This window comes from Schistocerca gregaria, chromosome 3 (genome assembly GCF_023897955.1).
Source record: "Schistocerca gregaria isolate iqSchGreg1 chromosome 3, iqSchGreg1.2, whole genome shotgun sequence".
Taxonomy (NCBI): Eukaryota; Metazoa; Arthropoda; class Insecta; order Orthoptera; family Acrididae; genus Schistocerca; species Schistocerca gregaria.
In genome coordinates, this window is record NC_064922.1 from 183,643,915 (window position 1) to 183,670,019 (window position 26,105).

Sequence of the window (26,105 nt, forward strand, 5' to 3'; positions counted from 1 at the left end):
TTAGGCGGTTACTGCTGCTTCAATGGCAGGTTATCAAGATTTCAGTGAGTGTGAATGTGGTGTTATAGTCGGCGCACGAACGAGGGGACACAGTATCTCCGAGGGAGCACTGAAGTGGGGATTTACCCCTACGACCATTTCACGAGTGTACTGTGAATATCAGGAATCCGGTAAAACAACGAATCTCCGACATAGTCCCTGCAAGAACGGGACCAACGACGACTCAAGAGAATCTTTCAACGTGACAGAAGTGGTGCAAACCTTCCGCAAATGATTGCAGATTTCAATCCTGCGCCATCAGCAAGTGTCAGCGTGCGAACAGTTCAACGAAACATCATCGATATGGGCTTTTGGAGCTGAAGGGCCACTCATGTACCCTTGATGACTACGCGACACAAAGCTTTACGTCTTTCCTGGGTCCGTCAACACCGACATTGAACTGTTGATGACTGGAAAGTTGTTATCTGGTCTGACGAGTCTCGTTTCAAATTGTATCTACCGAATGGACATGTGTGGGTATGGAGACGCCTCATGAATGCATGTACCCTGCACGTCAGCAGGGGACTGTTCAAGCTGGTGGAGGCTCTGTAGTGGTGTGGGGCCTGTACTGTTGGAGTGGTATGGGACCCCTGATATGTCTAGGTCGACTCTTATAGGTGACACGTACGGAGGCATCCTGTCTCATCACCTGCATCCATTCACGTCGATTCTGCATTCCGATGGACTTCGGCAATTCCAGCAGAGCAATGCGACACCGTACGCGTCCAGAATTGCTACAGAGTGGCTCCAGGTACACACTTCTAAGTTTAAACACTTCCGCTGGTTACCAGACTCTCCAGACATGAACATTGTTGAGCATATCTGGGATGCCTTGCAAATTGCTGTTCAGGAAATATCTCCACTCCCTCACACTCTTACGGATTTGTGGACAGCCCAGCAGAATTCATGTTGTAAATTCCCTCCAGATGTCAAATTTAAATCAGTATATCAACTTCTTTTAAATATTCCGCTGTCGAATTGTAGTTATTTACATCGAATCGGCAGAGGAAGGAGAACAATTGTTTGGAGTGGAAAATACCATGACCTCAGTTTCCTGTACAATACTGCTAGTGCTTTCTTGTATTTTGGGCATGTCTGTATTACATGATTCATATGCCACATCAGTTTCATCCTTCAACAGTGTCCAGAAACTAGAACTTTTATTCCTTATAAATGTGGTGAATAACATCCGTGGAACCTCAAATTAACTACAATTTGTTACATGTCAATTTCTTAGTTTCATGTAGTGGAACCATCGTTGAGGAGAGGCGTTGTGTGTACTTGCACGAGGAATGAACAAGCAGCATCGTCAAATGAAATGCTTCAAATCCTATTTTCCCCATGCTGTAGAGACATATTGCTTTCATTCCACCTTCAAAAACAATTATGATATGTTAGCTACAATGCATTTACAGCAGTGTACGACCTGAAGTGAATTAAATGTAAAGTAGCCAGCGACCGCAATTTTCACGACAAACGCTTCACATTTTGTGCAATAGATTACTTTCATTTCGAAGTGTCACAATAACTATGATGAAATAGAGGTTGATTGTTACAATGAAGAAAACAGAAAACAGCTACTTTTATCAATAATATTTAACACATAAATAGCGCTGTTAACTCCGCTACGCCGTTCCCAATCCCGGGGCCTCACCATACAAGAGGTGAGGAAGGAGGAGCTACAACCTCGTTAAAAAACCAAGGTTCACCTGGCCCGGGTGATAGCACCTTGTAAGGGCTCCTTGCTAGGACTACAGTGAAGACCTCAACGGTAGCGAAGGCGGAGGGAATAGTTCGCGGTACGGCGGAACTAGCGGAAGAGGCAACCAAAGAAAAAAAAAATCCACTTGGCGTCTGTCTTGAAACGAGCGGCTGAGTGGTCAGCGTCTGACCACCAGAGGTGCGGCTGAAAACCATTCCTCGGAGCTAATAACCTCGAGTAGAATCCTTAGGGGACTTGTTCCCCTAACCCAACAAACAATCAACAATGGGTACGCACCTTGTAAGAGACTTTACCCCAGGGAGTAACCAATCTCCAATTTCTAAGGAAATTAAAAGTAGGCATTCGGATTCTGGGAGCCTACAGCAATGTGCGAAGGATGAGTCGGAGCATCCTAAAACCTGCCTTAAGCAAGCAACAAATAAAATTAAACACAAAAATATAAACTAATTGGCAACGTTCGATGTAAACTCACTTCTAAAAACAGCAAAACTTAAAACGTTAATAAATTTTATAAAACAGAAACATATAATGATAACTGCACTCCAAGAAACAAGGTATACTGATGAACATTCATTTGATTCAGAGGGATTCAGAATCTTCGAAGGGAAGCCAGGAAAAAGAGTTATGAAGAATGTACCCCAATTTGGAACAGGATTCATTGTAAACCAAAATATATTAAACTCGATAGTAGACTTTAAATCTGTCAATGAAAGGCTTTCAACATTAACCTTCAAATCAGTAAACAAACTGTATACCATTGTAAACTCACATGCACCAACAAATGAAAAAAACACAACACAAAAAGAACAAACAGAAATTTTTTGGCAGGAACTGTCAAACACCTTAGACCAGATTTCATCCAAAAACACAATAATATTGTTGGGACACTTTAATGCTGAAATCGGCAAAGAACGTCATCACCAATCCATAGTAGGCAAAAACCGTGCACATGAAAGAACCAATGCAAATGGAGAAAGACTTATTAGTTTATGCAGAAAACATGACATAGTTCTAAAGTCTACACATTTCAAAAAACTCCCTAGAAAACAAACTACATGGGTATCCCCGAATCCCGTCTGTAGGGAGAAACAACTTGTCCATGTTGCTATAAGCAGACTGTCTGCATCAGAGATACTCAATGTAAAAGTTGCTAAGAGTGCAAGTTTAGATTCAGATCACTATCTATCTGTCGATAAATTAAAAATTAGACCAATATATAAAGGAAAGAGCGAATATCAACCTAAAAAGTTTGACACCCAGAAATTAACCAAGGAACACAATTTCAGGACACTTTTGGAAAAGAAAACACCTAAAACATAGGAACAACTTCAAAAAGATATAGTACAGACAGGAGAAGAAACCATTCTCCTTACCAAAAAATGGAAACATGCCAGGTGGAATGATGAGTGTGACAAACTAATCCTAACAAGACAACGAGCTTGGAACATTTGGAATGCAAACAAAAATGATAAAAATAGGAACTCCCTAAAAGAAACCCGGAAGCAAGCTTCAAAAGGCCTTAAAAAGATCCAAGTTCAATACATAAAAGACCAACTAGCATCATTAGACTCCAATTTCAAACAGAACAATGCTAGGGACTTTTACAAATCTTTCAAAAGTAACTTAAGGAAATACTCTCCTCCTAGTCTATTTTTCATGGACCCAAAAACGCAGAAAACTGCATACTATAGCATAGAGAACTGCAGAATACTTGCTGAATATTTTGAAGAACTACGGAACTGTTACCACCGAAAGAAAAATTTAATTTCAATATTGTGAACCCGACACCACCAGACTCCAAGCCGCCAACCACAGAATAAATAAAAGAAATCATACAAGAGCTTAAAACTAATAAAGCCCCTGGAGAGGATAATATAGTTGCTGAACTATGGAAGTACTCTAGTGACAACATGATACAGTGTCTATCAGAAATACTAAAAGAAATCTGGACAACACACAGATTATCACCAGATTGGACATCTGCATTAATACATCCACTACATAAAAAAGGGAAGAAAACAGATCCTAGCAATTATAGGGGAATCTCCCTCTTACCAGTGATCTATAAGATCTTGTCTAAGACGCTTTTAAAAAGAGCAGAAGAGATACTTGACAAACAGCTAGGAGAGTATCAGGCTGGATTTAGGAATGGAAGGTCATGTGCAGAACAAATACTAAATTTAAAGAACATAATAGAAATGAGGAAAATCAGGAACTTAAAATATGTAATTACTTTTGTGGATTTTAAAAAAGCCTATGATTCAATGGACAGAAATACACTGCTTAATATCTTAAAAGAATTGGGACTGGATGCTAAAACAACTGCAATAATTAAAGGTACTTTGACAAATACAAAATCGAAAGTAAAATTTAGGGGAGAGCTCTCAAAATAGTTTGAAATAAAGTCAGGTGTTCGACAGGGAAATGGTCTGTCACCTCTGCTTTTCAATTGTGTCTTGGAGAAGGTAGTTCGAGAATGGAGGAAGGCCATCAATAGTAAAGGGATTCAACTAGGGAGAAATCCAGACAAGATCACTGTCGACTGTTTAGCCTTCGCAAATGACATGGCATTGATTACAGATTCACTAGACAATGCCCAAGAACAACTAAGAGAACTACAAAAACAAGCAGCCAAAGTAGGACTACAAATATCCTATGAAAAAGCAAAGTTTATGACAAACATCTGTGATGCTCCTCAAAATATTGCAGTTGACAACAACACAATACACAAAACAGATTCCTTTAAATACCTAGGAGAGTGGATTGCATACAGTGCCAAAGAAAAGATAGCTATAGAAACTAGAGTGCACAAAATGGAAAGAGTGTTTCATATGACCAAAAACGTGTATAATAAAAAATCCTTGCCCTGAAACACGAAATTAAGACACTACCAAACAGTGGCCAGACCTGAAGCTCTCTATGTGGCAGAAACACTTAAACTAACAAGAAATGGAGATCTTGAGAAACTAGAGAAGGTCGAAAGAAGAATTTTAAGCAAAATACTGGGAGCTAAAAGAAACGATAATGCTGAATACAGGTTAAGACCAAACAGAGACTATATCTGAAAACGGAGAAACTAACTGATGTAACGAGGAAGAGGAAACTACCGTTTTTTGGACATATATTCAGAATGGATAACAACAGACTAACCAAGCGGATATTCGCATTACTCAATAGCTACAAATCCAAGCCAGCATGGTTCATAGAGACTGAAAAGGACATTGAAAATGCTGGACACAATAGAAAACAGAACACATTTCAGAAAGGCAGTTCAAAAGGCATAATTTCAGGAGAGAAAGAAAATAACTAGACGAAAGTGGGCTCAAGAAGAAAGGGAACAACACTCTAAAAGGATGAAGGAAATTTGGAAACTGAGGAAATCTAATACAGTGAAGATTAGCCAAAGTTGATTCATCGTACTCTCCAAATGGGTTATTCGAAAGAAGAAGAAGAAATAGCGCTGTTATCCGTTTCGAATCGACAGGTTTATCATTAGATGGCTGTTCGTGTTAACATACATATTTGTAGTTGTTCACACCGAGTGAGGTGGCGCAGTGGTCAGCACACTGGACTCGCATTCGGGATGACGACGGCTCCATCCCGCATCCGGCCATCCTGATTTTGGTTTTCCGTGATTTCCCTAAATCACTCCAGGCAAACGCTGGGATGGTTCCTTTGAAAGGGCATGGCCGACTTCCTTCCCCGTCCTTCCCTAATCCGATGAGACCGAGATCTCGCTGTTCGGTCTCTTCGCCCAAACAATCCAATTGCAGTTGTTCACATTGGTTTGCGTCCTTGTGATGAAAATTCCTTGGGTGGTGGTGCAATAGAAAACTGCAGCGTTTCATTGCAATGCCAACTGCTTGTATTCATGGGGTGGTGAAGATATGAAGCAGTTTTAAGACATACGTACGCAATAGTATAAGGCACCCACACACTCATGTGACAAACTTGTGTGTGTGTGTGTGTGTGTGTGTGTGTGTGTGTGTGTGTGGTCGAGCGCGCGTTCTGTCTTTACACCATGTGCGTAAATAAATATCTAAAAAGTGGTCCACATACTTGTCACTATTGCATCAATTTTCCTCACAAAGCGGCAATAAAAAGGAAAAGCTAATGCAGGCAATAGCAAATGTGTATCTTAACGTAAACAGCCGTCTAATGACGAATCTGTTGGTTCGAAACCACTAACGGCGCTATTTATGTGAATAAATAGCATCATCAAAAGAGGCTAGTGGTTGTTTTTCTTCTCTGCAAGGATCATACTACATTCCACTGTCTCAAGATGTCAGTTTTGGACCAATGAGACGTAGATATTTCATCATCAAGCGCAAATTGGAAATAACTTTTCATCTCCCATATTTTCTCAGTGCTACCTTCATTAACGCTGTCAAAAGCTTCTGTCGATCTACAGATGCTTCATAAGTCGGGTAGTCAGTTTTTTACCTATATCCTAAGACACATTGTAAGATCAATATTGCTTTGCATGTTCATACTTTTCACCAGAACCCAAACTCATATATATCTAGAAGCTGGCTGCTACTAGTCTTTTCAGTACTCTACGCTAACTTTTATTCCTGAATATAAGACTAGACTGAAGGCCCAAAGGTACCGACCGGTCGCCGTGTCATCCTCATCCACCAGCGCCACTGGATGCGGATATGTTGAGCATGTGGTCAGCATACCGCTCCCTCGGCCGTGTGTCAGTTTACGAGACCGGAGCCGCTACTTCTCAATCAAGTAGCTCCTCAGCGTGTCTCACAAGGGCTGAGTGCACACCGTTTGCCAACAAAGCTCGCAGGAAATTTGACATCGACCAGAATATGTACTTTGGAATTGTCAGAACTGGCTATTCAGTAATAGTTTCTGATTCTAATCGTGACATCCAGGAGCTTAGTCATTCACCAAAAACTGTCTTGTTTATTGAACAAGATTCTAGTAAAATCTTTCACTGTCAATGTTCGCTAGTGCTTACGACATAAACAAAAAGGACATCGCGGAATGGCTATGCAGGCGATCTGTGACAAGCACTGGTCAAGGATACTGGCTCAATCTTCAATCTGACGGTACCATGTTGCTGAAGATATGATACAGCCTGTATGAAATTTCACTGTGGCAGTACGTCGTCAAAAAGTCTATACCGTAGAAATCTTTATGCAGCCCTTAATTTGTTAGTTCTGCCAACTGCCGGGGTAATTTACTACAGGAGACAAAAATATGGAAATTCCAAAAAAACAATTTTACTGTGCCTAATATTGCGCAGGAAACCCTTTGGCATGCGAGAAACCACTCGGTGGTGACTTCAATCTACCCTTGATATGCTGGAAAAATTATACGTTTAAAGCCGGTGGCAGGCATAAAACGTCATCCGAAATTATACTGAATGCTTTCTCAGAAAATTATTTTGAACAATTAGTTCATGAGCCCACTCGAAGCGTAAATGGTTGCGAAAGCATACTTGACCTTTTAGCAACAAATAATCCTGGACAAATAGTGAGCACTGTGACGAATACAGGGATCAGCGACCACAAGGCAGTTGCTGCTGGGCCGAATACCGTAACACCTACAACCATCAAAAAGAAACGCAAAGTACATCTATTTAAAAAAAAGCTCATAAAAATGTTCTTAACGCCTTTTTAAGAGACAGTTCACTCCTTCCGATCTGATCATGTAAATGTAGAAAAGTTGTGAAATGTTTTCAAAGAGATAGTATCGACAGCAATTGAGAGATATATACCACATAAATTAATAAGTGATGGTACTGATCCCCCATGGTACACAAAACGGGTCAGATCGTTGTTGCAGAAGCAACGAAAAAAGCATGCCAAATTTAAAAGAACGCAAAACCCCCAAGATTGGCAAAGCTTTACAGAAGTTCGAAATATGGCGCGTACTTCAGTGCGAGATGATTTTAATAATTTCCACAACGAAATTCTGTCTCAAAATCTGGCAGAAAACCCAAAGAGATTCTGGTCATACATAAAGCAAACCAGTGGCAAGACGCAATCAGTACCTTCACTGCACGATAACAACTGTGAAATCACTGATGACAGTGCCACTAAAGCACAGTTATTAAACAGGTTTTCCGTAACTCCTTCACCTAAGATGACGAAGTAAATATTCCTGAATTCCAATCAAGAACAACTGCCAAGATGAGAAACATAGAAGTAGATATCCTCGGAGTAACGAAGGAGCTTAAATCACTTAATAAAGGCAAGGTCTCCGGTCCAGATTGTATACCAGTCAGGTTCCTCTCAGAGTATGCTGATAAAATAGCTCCATATTTAGCAATTATATACAACCACTAGCTCACAGAAAGACTGGAAAATTGTTCAAGTCAGACCAATACCCAAAAAGGGAAGTAGGAGTAATCCGCTAAATTACAGGTCTATACCACTAACGTCGATTTGCAGTAGGGTTTTGGAACGTATACTGTATTCGAACATTATGAAGTACCTCGAAGAAAACAATTTATTGACACATAGTCAGCACAGTTTCAGAAAATATCGTTCTTGTGAAACACAACTAGCTCTTTATACCCATGAAGTAATAAGTGCTATCGACAGGGGATGTCAAATTGATCCCATATTTTTAGATTTCCAGAAGGCTTTCGACACCGCTCCTCACAAGTGTCTTCTAACCAAACTGCTTGCCTACGGAGTATCGCCGCAGTTGTGCGACTGGATACGTGATTTCCAGTCAGAAAGGTCACAGTTCGTAGTAATAGACGGAAAGTCATCGAGTAAAACAGAAGTAATATCCGGCGTTCCCCAAGAAAGTGTTATAGGCCCTCTATTGTTCCTGATCTATATTAACGACATAGGAGACAATCTGAGTAGCCCTCTTGGATTGTTTGCAGATGATGCTAACATTTACCGTCTTGTAAAGTCATCGGATGATCAAAACGACTTGCAAAATGATTTAGATAAGACATCTGTACGGTGCGAAAAGTGGCAATTGGCCCTGAATAAGGAAAAGTGTGAAGTTATTCACATGAGTAATAAAAGAAATCAGCTACATTCCGATTACGCGATAAGTCACGCAAATCTGAAGGCTGTAAATTCAACTAAATACTTTAGGATTACAAATACAAGTAATTTAATCCGCATCCGGCGGAACTGACGGATAACATCGAAAAAGTACAAAGAAGGGCAGCTCGTTTTGTACTATCGCAAAACAGGGGAGATAGTGTCACAGATATGATACGTGAAGTGGCAATCATTTAAACAAAGGCGTTTTGCGTTGCGTCGGGATCTTCTCATGAAATTTCAAACAGTTTTCTCCTCCGATTGCGAAAACATTCTGCTGGCATCCACCTACATAGGGAGAAATGATCATCACGATGAAATAAGAGAAATCAGGGCTCGCACAGAAAAATGTAAGTGCTCGTTTTTCTCGCGTGCCGTTCGAGAGTGGAACAGTAGAGACACAGCTTGAAGGTGGTTCATTGAACACTCTGCCAGGCACTTTTTGTGAATAGCAATCACGTAGATGTAGATGTAGTTGTCCCTGAATTGGTAAATACAGGTCCTGTATATTTTTCACAGGGATGTTCTACCACTCTTCCTGCATAACAGTGCCAAGTACACGTAACGATGTTTCATGTGGATACCCGTGATTCAGTCTTCTCTCCAAAGTAGACCACAAAGGCTCAACAGTGTTGAGATCTGGTGACAGTACTGGCCGGGAGGGATTCAAGGATTCACCCTTGTGCTCGCAACACCAGTCCTGGACGATTTGAGTAGGGGCCCTGTCCACAGCAGTAGGTGGACTGGGTGGGTTCTGGTGTACCCTGCGTTGTTGCCAGGGTTCCCTTGTCCTATAACATCATACACTTTTGTCAAATTTCTGACAAAGGCGAAATCCCCTATGTACAAAATGCCAGAAAATTCAAAGTTTAGTGGGAAATTCAAAAATAACTCAATTGTGCTACAGGATTTTACCTCCACTTATATGCTGTCACTGTGGAAGTAGGGCAGGTGTTCTAATATTAAATGGTGGGAAGTTAAAAAAAACGAAGATGGGTCATTCTCATGCTCGAATTCAAGATAGTTGACTTGGAATACTGGAATGCTACTCATTTATGTCAAGTATTTGCCCTGTGACAAGAGATGTTTCTTTCACCTACAGATCCAAGCCTGTGGTTCTGGAACAAAGGGAAAGATTACCCCCATACCATACATCATACCATTCCATACATCATACACCATACCACCACCCCTATACCAGGTCTAGGACAAAAGATTTTGTTTCTTCTGCAATTCCAATCCTGTCAGACAAAAGATGCCAGTTTGAGCCTGAAGAGTGTTTCACCCAACAGGTAGTAACCAGTCAACTAACCTACATTCAGCGACATGTAGAACCACTTAACATTTTCCCCCAGTTATTATTCACTCAGATTACTTGTTTTAAGTACAGATATCAATATGATCATCTGGCACTTCAAGTTTCATACTGTTGTGTTGCAATAGTTCTAGAGATAACAAAGCAGCCTTTTCTATTGGTGAAATTCATGTCTTGCTGCATGCCACATGAACCGAGATAAGTGTCAAAGTTTCGGAAACATCAAAGCTAGCAGTGATGCGTGATGTCTGAAGGAAAAGTCATCCCATTCGTGTAAAAGTGGTTATGGAGACGTCTTCCGTCTCTGGAAGAACATAGACAGATTATAAATGCAAGAATGGTTGACACACACGCCAGTAGAATTTAATCTTAAGCAGGTGAATCTTACATAATGGTGTAAGAAATCTTTGAGTGTGATGTGAAACACCCAAATGCTTTGTGTGCAGTGTACAGAAGGAGTTTGGGGCATTCTGAAACATTCTATTTGAAACACTGTGTCTCTATAAGGTGGACATTTAACTAATAGAACAGGGTTTTATAACAGTTGACTATAATCAACCTCTTCTCTGGAGTGTAATTTCAATCATCAGTTAGGCACACACTTGATGCTGCAACTGTCAGTATGCCTATGGTCTGTTGCCATTAATAATCCATAATATCAGAACTTACAGATTTCAACAGAAGGAAAGTAAGTCAGTCATTACAAATCTATTATAAAGCATATCTCGTGTTATGGATGTGAATAACGAAAATCGGAAATCAACAGAGCAGATGCAGCATTTCATATATTACAAAAGCGCATAGCACTGATTCCAGGCTAGCTTCATGCTACTTTAGAATAGGACACACACAATTGTTTCCAGACTACGCTTTGATGCTGTGGCGGATTTACATATAGGACCACTGGGCACAGGCCTAAAGGCGGCACCTTAAGGGGGTGGCTTTTTTTGCTCTGTTTTCATTTTAACCTTTTGCGTTTTAAAATAACTACGCTTACAAACGACAAAAAATTTTAATATTGTTAAACAACTTGCTAGTTTAAATAAGCCTTAAGAACGAAATTCGACAATACAAGCTTGGAAATATACATAGTTTACTTGGAGACTGAATGGAAATTTAACATTGGGTTTCTGCCTGGTATCATCGTCATGACTGTTCAAAACATTTTGAAGTAAGCTGTCAGGACGGCAATCTACAATACAATGTTTGAAACGTTATTATTCTGAGAAATGGGCCTCTCCAGTAACCAGGGCGGCAGGCGGTTAAAACCCTGGGTCTTGGGTCGTACTGACTTCACACCGAGTGACTCCAACACACACGGCACGCGGCTCCAAAATAGCATCGTGGTTCGTGGACGGTTGGAAAAAAGGCGTTCCAGAGATGGATAAACAACAGTATGGTGTGCAGTAAAGTTGGAGCTGCAAGGAACTTTCGTGCCTGACGCACGATGAGGAGCTGGCGTCAGATAGTAAGTGCAGGTTCCCCTGCCTCAGCACAGATGCTAGGTATGGTACTGATCCGATAAACACCTGGGGCCAGCTGAAAACCCTCATGATGGACAGTATCAGTGATACGCTAGTAAGAGGGCCTAATTGATCCATACACCGTGCAACCATAGTCCAGCCGCAAACGCACAAAATCCCGATAAAATTGAAGGAGACACACCCTGTCCGCTCCCCAAGACCTTCACTCTCTACAGTCGCACAATAGCGACGAAACGCCGGATCCTGGCTTGCATTGTCAGTAGTTTGTGCAAAATGTTTGGCCAGTGTCCGAGCAATGTCTCTGGGTGTTGTTTGCAGGCACCCCTGTTTCAACACTGCTGCTATCGGTATACGGCTGTATTTACTAGAAATCCTCCGTATGGCTTCTCATACTTTTACAGAAGAAGTGTAACGATTGGTGGAGTCCAGGAACGCCTGCCATGACCTTTGCTTACTCTCCCTAATGACACGTCGAGCCTTGGCCTTCGCTATTCGAAAGGCCCTATGGTTGTTTGCTGTCGGTCGGCGTTTAAAATGTCGGAGAGCCACATGCCTTTCTCAGATCGCGAAATGGCACTCATCTGTCCAAAAGGTACTTGTCGTCTCCTAAGATGACCTGAGGGCTGTGGGGTGGAGAAGTCAGCGGCACAATGGAACACTCGTGTGATCTGGCCCACCCATCCTCGGATGCTGTCACAGTGTTCGAACACAGCCAGCTCGCTGAAACGCGTCCAGTTAGCCCTGCTGACCATCCATTTTGTGGGCTTACCTTCAGGTGGTGAGCCATTTGGTAGGTGAAGGTGGATTGGGAAGTGGTCACTGGAGTGGACGTCGTCAATGACCTCCAACTGAACAGTCAGCGAGGGCGGAAGAACAGAAAGAGAGGTTGATGGCTGAGAATGACCTAGTAGCAGTAGAGAAATGTGTGTCAGTACCCGTGATGAGGATGCACAGCTCGTGAGACGTCATGAGGCTCTCTAGAATCTGACCTGAGGGCAAGTATTGGTCGAGCCCCACAGGACGTGACGATTTGGCCACCTAGATTGCCCAACAAAGGATGCGGAGATGTGTATGGGCGAAGAGATGTGTAACTGTTGAGCAACTAAACGCCCAGATATACGAAGGGGCTACCAACAGTGTCTCCTCAGCGACCGTTCAGTGAAGGTTCTTGAGTATAGGTCTTTGCAGCAGGCGCTTGGTTCCTGCAACCACGCCGACTGCTGCTCACTGGCAACATTAGCTGGAATTTGCAGCCAGTATCGGAACTGGACGCCCACTGGGTGCCATCAGATGGCTTTTTCAGATGAATCACGTTTATGATCCATCGGACAAATGGCGTTGATGTGCACGGTGTGAAACATCTGTAAGCAAACAACCTGCAACAATCATCGGAAGGATCCGGGCTGAAGGTGAGAGCATTATTCTGTGGAGAATGTTTTCTTGGCACTTCCTGTATGATGCCGTCGTTCTTGAAGGAACACTGTGTCAACGCAAGTATGCATCTATTATTGAGGACCATGTCCACCCATACATGCCTTTTGTTTTTATTCAGCACGATGGCATCACCAGCAGGACAATGCAACGTGCCACACAGCCCTTTGTGTACGTCCATGGTTCCAAGAGCACCAGGATGAGTTTACCGTACCCTTCTGGCCACCAAACTCCCCAGGTTAAAACCCAATCGACAATCTTTAGAACCACGTCGATCGGGCTCTACGAGACATGGATCCTCAACCGAGAAACCTACCCCACTGGAGTCGGCGTAGTTCCTCTCCCCTGTCGGTATCTTCCAGAACTTCAGTGACAATCTTCCTGCACGTCTCTCAGCAGTCCGCGGCATAAAATGTGGTTATTCAGGCTTTCGACGGGTAGTTACGTTAATATGATAGGACAGTGTATATGACCTTTATTATTTAGCGGGGTATAAGAGGCATCAAGGGCTTTATCTGAGTATCATATGCTAATGCATTAGAACATTTGATATATATCGTTCTTCTTATTTAGGTTTGTGTAGGCAGCCTTCAGGGCACATTTGACAGTCTTTGCATTATTTTTCACCACTCCAATCCTCACATTCTCAGAAGTATATCTTGACAACTCTGCTGACTTCTCCCTTCTGTTCTTTGACTATTTTCTTCTTGTTTAACGGCTCTTCCCCAATCTCCAGTGAACCTCATAGCTGGTTCATCTGTTGTCTAAATTTAATTATCTGTTAACTTGATAATAAGAGGTCCTCTTCCTGACATCATGTTGCCTCCGTTCTTTCATCGCAAAACCGGAAAATTCTTTTTGGTAATCTGTCATTGTCCATTCTTAATATATGTCCATAACATTCGTTTTTTTTTTTTTAATCAGCGATTCTTTTTTCTCTCTCCATGCTACCACTCTGACTTTTGGTAAGTTTTGTTAGGTATAAGCCTCTTCTCTCCATTTTTCATCTTTGTATTAATTCTATTACTTTCTTTCAGTTTTTCTGATGTCATTCAAGTCCCATTTTCCAGTTGCGACCGAGTTCAGGTTTGGCAGCAGCAGCCAACTGTTATCTCACCCATGCGATAATGGTTTTTCATTTCCTTGGTAAGCGATTTCTGTTTTTCTCAAAATTTAACTTGCTTCAATACGTTCTCTTGTGCGACTTCTCTCAAATATTTTAAGTTATTTACTGTCTTCACTCCTTTTCTAATATCAGTGTGCGTGATGTATCTTGGTTGGAAACCGTTTTAACGTACGATATTCGTAGTCAGTCATTTTTAATATGCATTGCAGATGTTTAGTTCTTTTGTTGGCTGGTTCCAAGTCATTGGTGAATACTACGACATCGTCTGCACACGGCAGACTGTCTATCTGCAGACGACTTTCCCCTCTTCCAGTTCAGTAAGCTTCTTCATCCGGGATTCCATCCTTCAATTTTCTCATCTGCTTCTTCAGAATACACTATTATATCAGGTCATTATTGTTCTTAAAGCAATGTGAGATCTTTCCCTTTACTTCAGGATATGATTTGGTGTAGGGAAGAGCGTACGTGATGATATTCCTTGTCTGTCTTCTCGTATGACATGTTTCAGTATCCCAAAGGGTGGTTCTGTCTTCAGAATCTTGAGTTTTCTTAAAACCAACGAAGAGATTTGTTTCGTCCCAGCATGTTTTACTTTATGCTGTAGTCCAGGTTGAAGGTCTTTTCAGCGTGGTATCTACCTTACCGGTATCCTCCTTGGCATTCTCCTCGTTCTTATTCAAGTCTTTCATCTAGCCTGGTTTCAGACGCTTTGTATTATATTAACGAGGAACAGAACGAACGAAAATTACAATTGTTAGCCATCATTTTCCGTTTCTTGTAAATAACATGTGTCAGCGCGCCCACCCATTGTCATGGATTCCTCCATTTCCGAAATGCACTCAAGTATACCATTTTGAGGAGTTCAGTATCTATGTCATTGCAGCCTGTAACCTGGTTAATTTTCATTTCCTTAATGATTGCCTTCTTCATGTTCGTTAGGTGACTTCCAGTGGAGATATTGTTGTCCTTTAATCTCCCATTGTCAATTTGTACAGCGAACCAAAGCAACTGCAGTACTCAAGAGCCTTGATACGATTTTTCCTGTTTTGTTTGTTGTTCGCTCCTAATTGCCCTGCTTCATTCTCAAAGAACAGACCAGATGACTGATCACTTTTCACGCAGACTTGAGTTTTATTGTAAGGCAAGGTAGCTTACCTGAGAATCGAAAGGATCTTACAGTGAACGTCTGCTAATCTGTATCTCGATAAATCAAATTTCTAGATAAATCGAAACAGTTGTCTAGTCTCTTGAAAAAATCTCGTTAAACTGAAGAAAATTACGTTGTTTGATATGCTGAATTAATGGAAGTGATAGTAATGACATAGCACCCGGAAACGAAATACAATTGAAAGTTAACGGCTACTAACAAAAAGAAAAAAATGGTTCAAGTGGCTCTGAGCACTATGGGACTTAACTTCTAAGGTCATCAGTCCCCTAGAACTTAGAACTACTTAAACCTAACTAACCTAAAGACATCACATACATCCATGCCCGCGGCAGGATTCGAACCTGCGACCGTAGCGGTCGCGCGAGGCTACTAACATATACTCGGTAATTTCAAGTGTATCGTCAGTTGTTTCTTTATCTGTTTCATCATTCAAACCTTCGCGACGCTCCTTTGTTTACGGAATGATGCATAACGTACAGTAGCAAGAAAATCACTGGTGAGAATGATATCAAAGTAGTACAGATGGTTGATTCTTGCGGAAATGAAGCAAGTTATGGAAGTAGTAACATGTGGAATGAAAGCAAAGATGTAAGAAAAGCATTCGGGATTCCGCCATTCACCACGAAGCAAAACGATCGGACTGCTGAAAAAACATTGTGGAAGGACGGAAAACCGAGGATGTCTGTTCCCGTGTCTAATAGAATGTTTATTGAATTAGCTCAGCGTAGGGGTTGAAAAATGCTTAACAGACTTTACATGACAGAAAAGCCTAAGACATTCGAAGTTAAATCTCGGGGTTGAAGGACGCATCCGTGGTGACGGGGGGCTCATCACGTTTCACGTTTCAAAAACACAATGTTTTTTAAGAAGAATTGTGGAGAAAGTCGTTGCTTTGTAAATAAATGCAAATGTTATTGAAATGGCAGCATATTTTGTTTTAAAGGATACCCTTACTTGACTTTTCATTGAACGATGTGACTTATGTTACACTGAACTTTCAGTTCTTCAAACTTTTGCTCACATCCCTTGACCTTCGAATTATCAAAAGTCGTCTGTATGGTATACTTTCATGCTTGATCAGAAACGTGTTTGCTGATGCTGCAGCCAGTCCATTACTCATTATTAGAGTTGTGAAACAGCTGTAGGCTACTGTAGACTGTATTAAGTAAGGATAGACTATGATAGTTTTCCTAGCGGCTTTGGTCAGTTAAGATCGCACACATATTACCCGTATGTTGAGTGTGTAACATACCTATTGAACGTTGTTATTTCGATTGCATTGTCTGAGTAAGCGATCAGTTTGTTACTGGATTCCCCTGGACAGTGGGAGCGCTGAACCGCCTACGAACTGTTTATATACGTATACAGGATGGTCCATTGATAGTGACCGGGAGTGTGCTATGTATGCTGCTCGGTATCCTGGACGACATCATCTAAGTGTCCGGACCGTTCGCCGGATAGTTATGTAATTTAACGAAACAGGAAGTGTTCAGCCACATGTGAAACGTCAACCACGACCTGAAACAAATGATGATGCCCAAGTAGGTGTTTTAGCTGCTGTGGCGGCTAATCCGCACATCAATAGCAAAACAAATTGCGCGAGAGTCGGGAATCTCAAAAAGGTCGGTGTTGAGATTGCTACATCAACATCGATTGCACACGTACATTTCTATGCACCAGGAATTGCATGGCGACGACTTTGAACGTCGTGTACAGTTCTGCCACTGGCACAGGAGAAATGATGGGACGATAACAGAGTTTTTGCACGCGTTCTATTTAGCGACGAAGCCTCATTCGCTAACAGCGGTAACGTAAACCGGCATAATATGCACTATTGGGCAACGGAAAATCCACGATGGATGCGACAAATGGAACATCAGCGACCTTGGCGGGTTAATGTATGGTGCGGCATTATGGGAGGAAGGATAATTGGCCCCCATTTTATCGATGGCCATCTAAATGGTGCAACGTATGCTGATTTCCTACGTAATGTACTACCGATGTTACTGCCAGATGTTTCACTGCATGACAGAATGGCGATGTGCTTCCAACATGATGGATGTCCGGCACATAGCTCGCGTGTTGTTGAAGCGGTATTGAATAGCATATTTCATTACAGGTGGATTGGTCGTCGAAGCACCATACCATGGCCCGCACGTTCACCGGATCTGACGTCCGCGGATTTCTTTCTGTGGGGAAAGTTGAAGGATATTTGGTATCGTGATCCACCGACAACGCCTGTCAACATGCGTCAGCGCATTGTCAATGCATGTGCGAACATTACAGAAAACGAACTACTCGCTGTTGAGAGCAATGTCGTTACACGTATTGCCAATTGCATTGAGGTTGACGGACATCATTTTGAGCATTTATTGCATTAATGTGGTATTTACATGTAATCACGTTGCAACAGCAAGCGTTCTCAGAAATGATAAGTTCACAAAGGTACATGTATCACATTGGAACAACCGAAATAAGATGTTCAAACGTAGTTACGTTTTGTATTTTAATTTAAAGAACCTACCTGTTACCAATTGTCCGTCTAAAATTGTGAGCCATATGTTTGTGACTATTACAACGTCATCTACCAGAAAGCGAAAAATGTGGTCCAATTAAAACATTCATATTTCTTTATGTAGCACACGAATATGTAATAAAAATGGGGGTTCCTACTAAAAAAAAAAAACTGTTGATATCTGCTTGACCTATGGCAACGCCATCTAGGGGGCCAACCATAGCGCCATCTGGTTTCCCCCTTGAAGCTAGACAAGTTTCTTTCTTTGTAGTTTGTTCGTTTGACGATTATTTCGTGAGATATTTGTCCAGGTCACGATCAATGGATCACCCAGTATAGTGCCACCATGTATGCTACGAAACATTTTTATCCTACATAGTTTCACTCCAGTCTATTACTTTATAGCACAATTGAAATTTTAATGTTTAATTGAGTTTTCATTGGAAAACTGTTGAATTGTAAGCTGAAACAGAGTGATGTCTCAGTAAAAATTTAAAAAAAAATAGATTCATCATATAGTGCTAGAAAACAATCAACTCAAAAAGGTAAAATTTAAAGAATGCAAAACAAAAAGTTATCAAACATTGCTTCAGCACTTCATCAAGTTTCCATAAAACAGGTTTCTGTTATAGCTAAACAACTTTCACTTAATAATAACTTGCCTTGATCATGAAGAACGTTCAATTGAGTACAAAATAACAATAATTATAAAGATATTTTTGTGTTTGTGCATGTTAACTACTTGCTTTTGTTACGCACAAGAAAAGAAGTTATGTGGGTAACTAATTTTTTTTTACTTACAAAATGCAATTTATATTTTGTAAAGGTGTAAAACACACAATGGACGTCGACGTCGGGCTCTGATTATGTGCAAAACAAAGAAGTCGCTGGCTCCCAGGTTGTCTCTCACACATTCATCTTTCTTTCCTACCAATGCCACGAATACTACAGGTAGTTCGACCATTTAGTATGTCATTTATGTACTGTGCCAAAACTACCGAGCTGTCGTTTTGGTAGAGGGCAACTCTACGCACTATGAAAAGCGGAGGTGACTACAAGGAGTGGAGACACTCACTGAAGCTGGGTATGCTGCTGCTCCTCTTCCTCCTCAACCCACCCCAACCCCCCCACCCCCCCTCCACCCGCCCACCAGTTACAAAGCTACACAGCAGCACACAAAGACTCGTTCTGCGGCACAACATCTCGTAGAAAGGGGGGGGGGGGGGGGGGGGAGACCAGCAATGTCCAATGCAGTAGTTGCCAAATGGCACATCGCCAAGAGGACGTGCGACAGTGCGGCCGGCGTACGCAAAACGAAGGACGACGGAAGGAAGATTCGGACTGACATCCCTTCTACATACACACTCCGCGAAGCCCTGTTCAGTGCATGACGGAGATTACTTTGTACCAAAATCATAGACCCCGTCCCTCTACATTAGGGTATGGAACATGGGAACTGGACACATTGAATGAATGTTGGAGAGCTTTATAGGCTTACAGACGTTTGGCTGGAGGGCATAATACACCAGACATATTTTTATAAAAAAAGGGAATAAACATGAATGGCAAAATTGTAGTAGCATCGTCAGTTTGGTAATGGGAAGCAAACATTGTAGAAGGAGATCATGAATTGTAGGTTCAAATGGGTGTAGGTTGCAGCAGAAGTGTTTCTGAAGTGATGATCAATGTTCAGGGATATGACAGGAATGAACATTCGAGACAAGAAAGCCAAGTAAACATAAGCTCTAAAACGCACACTTCGAGAGCTATGAGCAATTCTTGATCTTCGATAGCGTGAAACAAATCTCTTCTACAAGCTCTTTGCTTTACATACACTACTGGCCATTAAAATTGCTACACCACGAAGATGACGTGCTAAAGACGCGAAATTTAACCGACAGGAAGAAGATGCTGTGATATGGAAATGATTAGCATTTCAGAGCATTCTCACAAGATTGGCGCCGGTGGCGACACCTAAAACGTGCTGACTTGAGGAAAGTTTCCAACCGATTTCTCATACACAAACAGCAGTTGATGGGCGTTGCCTGGTGAAACGTTTTTGTGATGCCTCGTGTAAGGAGGAGAAATGCGTACCATCACGTTTCCGTAGCCTATCACGATTGCGGTTTATTGTATCGCGACATTGCTGCTCGCGTTGGTCGAGATCCAATGACTGTGTAAATAGGCTGTTTAGGTTTTTTATATTGGTAACGCCACATAGCACTCTGTATGAAAATCACTGGCTGTGCTGTGTGCACTCAGTGGCTGTTTGGCATTGTTGTAACACTCGCCATTGTAGTGTTGGGCAGCTGGATGTTAACAGCACATAGCGTTGCGCAGTTGGAGGTGAGCCGCCAGCAGTGGTGGACGTGGGGACAGAGATGGCGGAGTTTTGGAATTTGTAAGAATGGATGTCATGAACTGCTATATATATTATGACTATTAAGGTAAATAAATTGTTTGTTCTCTATCAAAACCTTTCATTTGCTAACTATGCCTATCAGTAGTTAGTGCCTTCAGTAGTTTGAATCTTTTATTTAGCTGGCAGTAGTGGCGCTTGCTGTATTGCAGTAGTTCGAGTGACGAAGATTTTTGTGAGGTAAGTGATTTCCGAAAGGTATAGGCTAATGTTAAACAGGGCCATTCTTTTGTAGGGATTATTGAAAGTCAGATTGCGTTGCGCTAAAAAAAAAATATTGTGTGTCAGTTTAAGCACAGTCATGTATGATTTTTCTAAGGGGACGTTTCATAAGTCGACCCTTAGCCGAGGATACCTCACAGCAATCTTCTGATTTTTTTCTTGTAGTTTGTGTAGTTAGTGTAGCCTTGTTTATTGCTAGCGCGTAATTGTAGACAGAATTTCCTCTGTAGTTGTAGTTTTTCATTGTTGTACAGTAAAACAGTTGTGGCATGCATGTAGTTTTGCGTGAAGTATTTCGCAGTTACACTTGCAATTAACTAGATATTATTTTCAGTGCTACGTTAATGTGTTCTCTTATTTTGCTCTTCAAATTGTGGTTTTCTGTGTTGTCGTGTGAAATATTGTGACAATAATGGCGTGTGAAAAACGTAACACTAGGCTCCAAAGTACACTGAGAAATAATAGTGACGACGAGCGTAGCTTACCAGCACCACTGTGTAATGAATTAACAGACATTCTAAGTAGTAATTTGGTAACTATGCATAGGGAAATGGAGCGGGCGTCAAATAATGGTGTAGACAGTGAAACAGGTAGTGAACAGGGAAGCATTATCGATCGATCGCTCGGCAACAGCTCGCCTCAGGAATCGGTAATGACAGAAAACAACATTGCAAATACTGTAGACTCAGGTTTTGGGTTCTCACCGTTTTCTCAAATGAGTCAAGACACATTTTCTGCTTGTCAAAATGTGAATGTTGCTGGTGCAAATTCACTGCCGAAAAGCACAGAGGAACAGATTCCAGACACTAATACATTATTATTGTAATTAATGCAACAAATGAAACAAAATCAGAGACAAACACAGCAACAGTTAGACACAATGGAACAAAATCTTCAAACGTTAGACACAATGGAACAAAATCAGAGACAAACACAGCAAAAGCTTCAAAAGTTAGACACAATGGAACAAAATCAGTGACAAACACAGCAAAAGTTAGACGCAATGGAACAAAAGCTTCAAAAGTTAGACTCAGTGGAGATTTAACTACTGAATTACATAAAATCGAATCGAAATGTCAAAAAGTCTGTAATGACATAAAAACACAAATTTGTGAGCATTTCCAACCTATTTTTTCGCGGCATGAAAATGCATTACAGAATCACGAAGCAGCTATAAAAGAACTGTAAACTATTGTTCATGAAAATCATGAGACCTTGCAAGCTAAAATTGACTCAGTTGCATCTACCGATTCGGTTACGCAACTTGCAAAAACTCAAGAAAACTTAAAGGACGCAGTAGATACTCTGAAAATTGATTCAGAAAAACACAAAGAGAAAATAATTTCACTATCTGATAAAGTAGCCGAACTTTCAGATCAGTTCACTAACTTATCTACAAAGGTAGATGATGATCTGAATGACAGAAAACCTGTGGCCTTCACTGACACTGAAGAGTATGAACAAATTAGAAAATTCAAACAGAATCAAAATCAAATCAACACACAGTACAAAAGAGAAATGCGGGAAATACAAGATCAGTTGGCTTAAGTAATATAAGAATTACATATTTCAGAGGACACTCGCGCCCCAGTAGGGGAAGAGGGATACAGAAATACAAAACAACCACAAAATAATGACACAGGACATTTCGGAAATCATGAAAGAAATTGGCAAGGTACACTGAATTTTGAGATGGAACCGCCAAAACGATGTAACAATGACCGACATGCGACTCGCCGACATGATGATTTTGACTATAAGCTGTTCATTACTACACGTAAATTCAAAACATTTAAGAATTCTGGCAACGACATTCATCCACAAGCGTGGCTTCATCAATTCTCTCATTGTTTTCCTCCCAACTGGTCATTAGAGCACAGATTAGAATTTATATGTAGCTACTTGGAGAATGAACCAGCTGTAAGGATGCGATCGGTCATTCACGATTGTCACAGTGAAGGAGAATTTTATCATACCTTCCTCTCAGCATATTGGTCTCAAGCTACACAAGACCGAGTAAAACATAGCATCATTATGATGAAACATTTCGAACAATCTGAATTTTCCAGTCTTGTGAAATATTTTGAAGACATGATACATAAGAATCAGTATCTTTCAAACCCATACAGCCCCTCAGAACTCATCCGCATTTGCTTAATCAAATTGCCTGAACATTTACGACAGATTATTTTAGCAGGACGATGCAAAGACGACATTGAAGCTTTTCAGGGACTGTTACAAGAATTGGAAATTGACACTGACAATCGCGGACCGCGAAAACAGGAACACAACAATTACAGGTCACATTCGTCGCAATTCCGCGATGAAAGAAATAATAATGGGACACGACAAGGCTATTCTCACAATACAAATCGTGACCAAAACAGACACCAACCGTATGACAACCGTTGGCAGAGTAGTAATAATTACAGGGAAAGGTCACCTCTCCGGGGTAATGACTATCGCAGAGACTACCATAGAAACAGAGAATATGGGAACCAAAATAAATATTATCAGGGGTGACAGAATAACTTTAGACGCAACGGTCCAGCGCGCAGTTACAATTCAGGAAGAAAGTCTCCACCACGTGACCGACAAGAAATTAATTACAGAAATTACCGACATGATGACAGACGATATGATCGTAACGACAGACCTGAATTGCATCAGAACTGGCGAGCTTCAAACGGGGCAGGGCCTTCTCGTCAAGGTGAATTTGTAGAAGTTAGCTTTCCTAATCCCAATCATAAAGGGTAAAAGATTACACCACATTTCACATGTAAAACCGTTTATTGAAATATAATCTGCTTTTTAACTTTGTCTTTGCCATAAAACATTTCACTTCACATTTCTAGTATGCTTTGTCACACTGAAAAACTGTTAACATGCAACAATGTTTTGAAGTTAACTATCCAGTCTAGAACCTAGGGAACATCTTTAAACAGAAATTACGAATGCATTGTTATAGTGAAAGGACGACACAGTGTTATTATTTGTACATTCTTGCTTGTTAGTTGCACGATTACGTAACGACTATAAGGCTTACATACTTAGAACATATACTGTTAATGAGATTTTAATGCAACATTTTCGTTTAGTTGAAAAGACATTCTTTATTTGAAGTACTTTTTGTGATATTAAAGATGACTTAGTATTTGGTTTATTTGACGGCTACACGATTTTATCGCGACGCTACTAATGAGTGATAATTTACAATGTTGCTTTTGCGGTGTTTCTGTTTTATATCTGCACAGTTTTTCTGAATTCTTCTGGAAAGTAAAACATGTTTTAGTAATAACTTTGTGGTATAGCTACAATGAGACAGCCGTTTCTGTAGCACAACAATACGTTACAGTACAGTACTTACTTCATCACGGCTATAAGCGTAGTAATTACAAAATCTATACCCAAAGCATTTCACTTTTGTTTATCATGAGGTAAGTACATTGACTTCTGCAGAACTTAGCTTTCGTAGGACGATAAATACGACACTTCCACAGAGATTATCTTACAACAAGACGCACAGTTTAGCGCTACAGTACACGTATTTCAGTGATTAATTTTGTACTTAAAACATTTATTTTTAAAGTTATTTGAAGTACAATGATACAAAGGTTTTCTGTGATACATTTCATTCCATTGCTGTAATCTGTTACACCTGAGGATATAATTACATTAATCCTCAAGGGGGTACACGCCTACTTTGTGTACCATGTGTTTGGCAAACACAAGGAGCCCCAGCTAATATGGTATTTACTTATACAACTTTACACATCAGTACCATATTTCTCTAACACATAAATTACACAGCGATCTGATCATTTAACTGGAAGAGACTAACATTTATTTTACTACATCAGTGACACATGTTTACGTAATTACACAGTTGAATAACTTCACACTTATGAAACTGTATTTTGCCTGTACTTTGTGAACTGGTCATTTTTTTTGGAACCATTGTGATACTACGAGAGCTTTGAATGATGTATTTGGTATGGGATCATGATTTTTAAAGTACGTTTGAGGTAGATGACACTTTTGACATGAGCAGAGAATTTTTTTAGGTTTTGAAATTATTTGATGAAGCTACGACGATTTTGAGATTTGGCTGAGGTTTTATGATGTTATGATGACGATGTGTATCACGCTGTTGCGGTATGTTTATGATCAATAAGCTGATGCTATAAGAGGAATTTGATTATGCTACATATTTATAATGATGAAATATTGAAGAATGTCGACGAATAAGGTAAGGAATAATGAGTAGTGGTTAGGAACTCTGGTTTGTGAAAAAGGTTGTTGGAAACCATGAATCGTACTTTAAGAGTTATGAAATGTAAGTAAATGCGCGAATGTATTACAATGCCGACGAAATTTTTTTGGACACTGTTATATCAATAGGATTTTGTTTCTACAGATGTGTAACGCAAATTCTTGACCTGTGAATTTTTTTTATATGAGACTACTACTGTAGCGGAAACTGGTGTCGTAAATATTTGGGTAAGAAAGTTAAGTGACCACCTGGACGTAATGCTTCGTGGGCACCCAGCTGGGCGACAGCCACCTGGAAACAAGGCATTAGTGTGTGCGTTTCAGAGGCACAGGTGGAGAAAAAAAAGAGGTCATTATCCTCGCTATTGACATTTCTTTGTAGAAAGTACCGCAAATACGACACGATCATTACTTGGAAACATTCTTACATCTTTACACCTGATTATGACAAGTGTCTTTCTACGAGAGTTGAGAGAACTTCTACTGTCTTATGAAATGCCACATAGCTATTGAATGATGTTTTTATTCTTTACTTTGCATAATTGCTTATTTCATTTGATATCTGTTTTCCAGCTGTGTTACAGCATTGGTTTTATAAAATAAAATTAAATGCATTTGCTAATGTGAAAACTTTCTGTCAACAGATCTGTTAAATAATAATTTTATGATCCACATTCTTCAAAAAAAAAAAAAAAAGGAGCACTTGGAAAGGAAAGAACAATAAGAAGGGCCTAGTAACAGTAACTGCATACATAATTTTCTTTTCAAGTACTTGGTAATTTAATAAGTTTTTGTGGTGCACCACTTTAATTGTATAGACATTAAGATGTGAATATACATTTCCCTTATCTGTTTTGTTGTCTTTAGTGTACTATTGTTTTTTTTTTTTGATTGAGCTTTGTCATGTTTAGGTATAAGTTATTGCATTTGCTCCTGCTGTGTGCCAGGCATAGTGCTACTGAATTTCACTTTGTATTACTCTGTTAAGCCAGTTTTACTACGGATTTATTTTTCTTGTTTGTTGCACAGTGCCTTGTATTAGTTATAATATTGCAACTGCTTTGCCAATTTCCATTTTTTTGTCATTGTTGTTTGTGTTAATTGTTTTGTGCTGCTGCATTGCGTCGTCCCTTAGTTTAGGATCTGAGCTCAGTAGGTTTAAGTTAGCTTCAGAGGGGGTAGACTATATAAGAAACTAACTATGATGAATTGGAAGAAAAGCATTGAGAAGCTATAAGAAAGTGGTTTGGGCAAAAAAGTAGTGTATAGTGGAGAAAAACTATTTTTGAAAGAGGATGTGATCAGAATACAGAAAGCATGCTTGGATAGGATTTTTTTTTGGGTGGAGCAAATGTTGAAATAAGAG

The 26,105-nt window shown here is 40.4% G+C and overlaps 1 protein-coding gene across 2 annotated transcripts in view; it reads right to left on the reverse strand.

Moving 5' to 3' along the window:
- Nucleotides 1-26,105, reverse strand: part of LOC126355985 (inactive pancreatic lipase-related protein 1-like) — a 265,959-nt gene that overhangs the window by 171,598 nt on the left and 68,256 nt on the right. Inside the window, exon 1 of one of the 2 annotated variants that reach the window (XM_050006602.1) lies at nucleotides 17,836-17,885. The exons of the other annotated variant lie outside the window; for it this stretch is intronic. Coding sequence (XP_049862559.1) covers nucleotides 17,836-17,870 — 35 coding nt within the window. The 5' untranslated portion in view covers nucleotides 17,871-17,885. Of the gene's footprint in view, nucleotides 1-17,835; nucleotides 17,886-26,105 lie in introns of those variants that run through there. 2 annotated transcript variants of the gene reach the window in all.